Below are 5,966 nucleotides of genomic sequence, written 5' to 3'. Positions count from 1 at the left end.
TGGATAGCTGGCCAATCACAGCACACCTCGCTTTTCAGACCGATGAGCTTTGTAAAAATCGACGCGTTTCAGAAAGGCGGGGCATAGAGGAGAAACAATAATGTACAGTATGTGGAAAATAATGTTTTTTTAACCTTAAACCGCATAAACACATTTCATTACACCAAATACACAAAATAATGTTATTTTTAGCAACATCATATGACCCCATTAAATTCTGTAAATGACAGATAATTTCCAGTTTCCAATTTTCCAGTTAACACAACCTCTGCACAGGTCAACTAGTTATCCAAAAGCACAATTAGTCAAGTTTACTAGTTTATCTAGATTTTTTTTTTTTTGATAATTTGAGTAAAAAAAAAAAAACCCTGTTGGAAAAGTTGGTAAAAATCAAAACGTACTTAAATTCCAAGCACAGCCGCTACAGAGATACACATCTTTGGCTATTGTGTCACAAGTGTGGTTGGCCCCTTAGGTGTTATTAAAAAGCTAGGCTAGTGGTACATGCACCAGTTAATTTGCAGATGTTCCAGTGTACTTTCACAGCTTGATCAAAACAAACAGGAGAAAACCGCACACTCTTTCACTTCTTCTTTTCTGTGAAACCCCCCTGGTGGGTAGACTCTTTCAGGCTTTACTGTATGTATAATTCATACAAAAACGACATGGGGGCAATGTGTTTGTCTGGCCAAAAACCCAATTTCACTTCACACAAATCCACAGCATAGTCCATTTAGTCCATTTGAAAGCCTCCCCCCTTCCTGAGAACGCATATTATAGTAGGGATAAACATAATTCCCTGGTAACTGCAAAGGTTTGGGCCACATAAAGAATGTGAAGTAATACGCCCCCATCTAGGCCATTCTCCGGCTCCTGTTTATTTAACCTCTTGCTCTTTTTTTCTGCTGGAAGTAATGTGATTGATGCTGTAACTGTGTGAAAAGGAGGTGGCATTTGCACAAATCTGGCCTTTGTTCTTTGATGCTCACACCAGTATTTGGAGATTATGAAATGGACCATATTTCAGCAGAGGCACATGAATCTCAAGAGTGGCTGAATATTGATGCTCCTGCAATTCAAGACACTTGGAGCAGAATCATTAATTTAGAAATGATGGTCATGAATACTTAAGGTATAGGTACAATGCTAGACAGAGACTTTTATTCAATACAGGGCCAAAGTTTTTAAGTGGGCGGATGCCATACATCATTTTACAGCAGCATAGCCAAATGTATGGTGGAAACCCCTATTTCCAAAATATATTTTTAATTACAGATTTTTTTTTTTTCATTGATGTCAGTCAATATTATCCAATACTGCATATTTATTGTGCAGGTAAATAAAAACCATATAGATACATTAAAAAAAAATATATATATTTTTTTTTAAATGACAAAAACACAACAAAAACGCTAAAACTTTAAAATTAAGATAAAAAGGGAAATATAAACATAAAATATCTAAATATGACTGAAAACTATAATAAACAATAACAGATACTGTACTGATTAACTGTACAATTTAAGCAATTTTCTTATGTAAATGTATTGCTATTGTTATAATAATAATTATTATTATACTTGATTTTATTTTTTTTTATTTACTTATTATTTTAAATGATTATATATGTTAAAGAGGGAAAGTTGTAATCATTCTGTATTTTGTGTTGTTCCTTTGAAAAGAAGACTGGTAAATGTAATATTTAGCAAATCTCAAAATGATTATCTATTTTTCCATACAGTTCATTATAATATCTGTATGGTACCCCTATCCAAATGACAAAGGAAGATCTTGAATGATAAATTTTAAAGGTGACAATTCAGCACAGTCCATCCAAATGTGCTAAAAAAAACACTTATGATGATATACATTGAAACTACTTTATTAAAACCTGATAAACTGAAAAGAGTGTGATTCATTATTTTTGTAAAAACATCAATCAGGCCCTTTCTTGACCTCAGCACTGATTAAAAACTCACAAAGCAGCCTTCTAGAAATGCAGTTCAACACTAGACACAGTTATTTTATGCAAACACTACTGTAAACACTTCTTCAGTATCGGAACACGCTCCCCTCTGGGGTTGTCACAGGCTGCCATCTTGCTGAGTGCTCTTCTTCCATCATGGCACAGCTAGTGAATGGTGATTATGTTTCTTTCCAAGACCATCCACACACTGGGGAGCTTGTAGATCCAAGGGAAGAGGGTTTACCTGGTCTCAGGCCCAGTGAGGGAGTTCTGATCTGGGCATGTGCAGAGCCAGCCAGCCCCTGTTCTTCACATGGGAGTCAAGGCCAAGATAAATCTTCCTCTGCCTGGAACCACAATACTCCCACTCTGCGAGGGCCGCTGGAAACCACCGTACAATCAACGAACACAGGTGTGCGATAATTAGGGCCTGTCGACTCCAATGTCGAAACGGACTCTTGTACCCTTGCGTCAGTTAGAGGAAACCCTTGCAGAGTAAATGGGGACTGCTAACCCTGAGAGTCTTTCCAGGGGATGCAAGGTTGGTAAAGTGATTTGTGTCACAAGTGTGACATATTTGCCAATGATTAAGCTTGGAGGAGAGTAAGGATGCATCGATAATAATATTCTAGCAAATACCAATAAGCCCATAATTATTTTCATGCACATTGAAATAGACTATATTTGTAGTATTTGCCTATAACTAATTTGGTACCGATATATTGTGCATTATTACAGGAGAAGACTCCAGTGCAAAACTTACGTTCACAAAGCAAATGGCAGTATTCTAAAAAGTATTCTGAGTTCTGTCATTTGTCACATTCATTAACGTCAGGTATGCAAGACACTGGCACTGCCTTTTCTACTTCTGCCAGCCATACTTGTTTCTCTCGTAATACTCAAATAACCTATTGCTAGTCTGTACATGCCCAAAAAATCGAAATCAGAAAATTTTAAGACTGTCTTATGAAGCAGTCTTGACATTTAGTTACAGAAAGTAGGCTATGTCACATCTGACAATGAAATTAGAGGAAGTCAGAAGACAGAAGAACACAAAATGGTACAGTTTCCTCGAAGGAAACATACCTGTTAGTCACCAGGGCCTGACAAACAGAGAGGAAAATATAATAGCATGCAGGACAATCATCCTCACTAGACCTGTTCATCTACCACAGCACTGTGACTCAAACTGCATGGAGTCAAAAGGCCTTTATCTGAGTTTCATACCAGAACAAAACTGGCCTGCATGAGATGGCTGCCCTTCTATAGTAATGCACAGCAATAGTATGTCCATAGACATTTAAAACTCAGAGAACAGGTTTTAAAAACAAAGACAGGATTACGCCAGAGGATTACTTCAAATGAACCTGCATCACTAATTGTTACAGAAGTTAAAAATAGCCCAGGTCATTTCAAAACCTTTTAATTATGTTATAATTTGAGTACTATTAACTGACTTGGCTTCAAAATGCTGACAAGCATAAAACACTGGGGTCTGTAGGCTGATATGTCAGAGCGAGATAGAGTGAGGTCTGCTCTTAAATAATCAAAAATTCTAGTTTAAAAAATGAGAAAGAGAGATAGAGAGAGAGAGAAGAAAGGCCTGTGATTTCAAAAGAATCATAAGGATTGCATAAATACAATTTAAACAAAAATTCTTAACTGTAATACCAGAAGAGAAGACATTTAATGTCAGTTTCCTCTTTTAAGTTGCACTTCTGCTTATTTGAAAGAATGCTACATTTGTATAATTCTACAAGACTTTTGACAGATCATTAAAAGATCAGCCATCAAAAAAGAATGAAGTATTTAACTCACTTACTCAGTTTTTCGCCGTTCCTTGTTGTCAAATATTTCATTTAAGTTGATGATTTTCTGGCCCAGAAATTTATCCAATCCAACCAGGGACCTGTGCATGACTGTGAGGCACAGCTCATAAACCTCTGGATTGCTCTCCATCAGCAGCCCTGGCAGTTCAAATGAAGCCTCTTCTTTCCACACTGGGCTGAGGGTCTTCTCGGCCACCGATGTGGAGTACTTCTCTTTGCCCAGCTGAATAATGGTGTAGGCATCGTTGGTGCCATTCTTGCCCTTTGGTTGCAGGTCTGTGGCTTGAAGAACAGTGGCTTGGACGTGAGTTGGAAACCACTTCTGTGACTGTTCGCCCAATGACATGATGACTTCCAAGTGTAAAAATATGGATTTTGGTGTGTGAAATTATACGTTTATTACTTCAATTTGGCCTTGGCATTTTGTTTAGCTTCTAATCACAGGAAATGAGCGACCAAGAGTAGATCAAAATTTAAAGTTATGTTTAAAAGCATGGGAAGAGCATATCTGTCATTTCAAAAACTGCGTCTATTAACAGAGCAGGTAATGATGTTGTTACACTCCGCAAACAGTCCACACATTCACCCCGCTCCAACTCAGGTCACCTAAACCAAAGAAAAAAAAAAACAGTCTTAGAAAAATAATATTAAAACTTAAATTCATATTACAAATGACTCAGAAATTACAATTGTAAATTAAATTAGTGACTTTAAAAATTATCAAATTCGAAAAGGTAAATTCTTAAAAAAAAAAAAAAAAAAAGGGGCTTTTTTGGGCAAGGGATTTTTTCTTTGACTAGTTTTATTGTGGAGACCAGATATAGATCTTTTTTTTTTTTTTTTGGGGCTATATGTATCTCAAACTTATGTTATTCACATATATCTATTGAAATTTAAAGTAGTTTAACAACTATGTTAAATGATGAAAATTCATGTCAAATACATATATTGCGGTTGCTACAACCTACACTACTGGGATGGGCTGTAATTTTCATGTTCAAAATGTTTTTCATGGACTGAAAAAAAAAAGTTCATGAATTTATTATGGAAATCAAACTGTCCAAATTATTAACTACGTTCCATCGCCCTAATTTCATTTTAAAATGTTTAATTCAAAATGGCAAACACATAGGAAACGTTGTCATTCAAAAAAGAAAAGAAAATGAACTATGTAGCTTATACACCGTGGCACTATTATTATTTTTTAATGTAGATGAAAAGGTGCGAGGTTTATACTGTATATCAAATTAAATAAGATAACCTGGGTGATTCAAATAAATACCAGCTCTGTCATTTAACAGTAAATTTATAATCGAGACCAGAAAGTTTTTATTATATATTTATTATTAGTAGTATTATTCATTTAATTTATTGATTTATTTTGTTCTGTTAATCCTTCATATTTCAAAACACTGAGACTTACAACTTTTACTGTCACCTCAGGAGGGTGATCATGTGTTAAACTCACCCAGTACTTAAAAAAACTCTCTTATTTAATTCAATTAGAAACACCACTGCTAGTTTTACTACCCCAGTTACTGCTGCTGTCAAACAGTCATACAGCACAAGGCTCTGATATTTACCTCTGAAGCATCTTTCTCGAACACAGCTAGCGACGCCACGGCATGTGGGATGACCGCTTATGCCAATCGGTATCAATTCTCTGCATCTGTGGTGGATGAAAATGAATAAATTGCAGTAGACGACACTAATGCATCTTAAACAAATGTGTGGAATTCCACATCAGCCGTGCACTCGACTTCCTAGTTCCTCATTTCCGCCGATGTGGTCACGGGTCGAAGTGCAAACTCCTCCTCTGTTGCCGTGGAAACTCAGGATTTGATCAGTGCGCGCCTGGCACTGTTCCTGGGATTCGAATGACTGCGAGGCTTATGAGAGCTTGAGTACTTCGTTTCCGTTTTGTTGTTAGTTTTGTCGAGGAAAAGAAACAGGAAAGGAATAAACAGCTTGTTTGTAATGCTATTTAGAATAATTAAGAATGGGTCAAATGAACCGCCATAACAATTAGTAGCCTATGTATCATTGCAACATCATACCAATTAATGTATCAAGTATCCATTTTTAGATAACTTGGATATTTTTTAATATAAATGACCTTTAGATAAAATCATGTAAAATTATAGTACCTAATCAGTAATATTAGTTTTTAT

General features: G+C 36.0%; 1 protein-coding gene across 1 annotated transcript in view; it reads right to left on the bottom strand.

Annotated features, from left to right (window-relative positions):
• The window catches only part of LOC107698737 (rab11 family-interacting protein 2), a 16,960-nt gene extending 11,318 nt beyond the window's left edge, over window positions 1–5,642 (bottom strand). Inside the window, exons 1-2 of the mRNA XM_016499835.1 lie at window positions 5,379–5,642; window positions 3,789–4,401 (exon numbers count right to left, since the gene is read on the bottom strand). Of these exons, the coding sequence (XP_016355321.1) occupies window positions 3,789–4,141 (353 nt within the window). The 5' untranslated portion in view covers window positions 4,142–4,401; window positions 5,379–5,642. The remainder of the gene's footprint in view (window positions 1–3,788; window positions 4,402–5,378) is intronic.
• Between the last annotated feature and the right edge of the window lie 324 nt (window positions 5,643–5,966).

This window comes from Sinocyclocheilus anshuiensis, unplaced genomic scaffold, assembly GCF_001515605.1.
Source record: "Sinocyclocheilus anshuiensis isolate Anshui unplaced genomic scaffold, SAMN03320099.WGS_v1.1 scaffold1015, whole genome shotgun sequence".
Taxonomy (NCBI): Eukaryota; Metazoa; Chordata; class Actinopteri; order Cypriniformes; family Cyprinidae; genus Sinocyclocheilus; species Sinocyclocheilus anshuiensis.
Note: the sequence above shows the minus strand (reverse complement) of the source record. Positions and strands in the feature narration are given on the sequence as shown.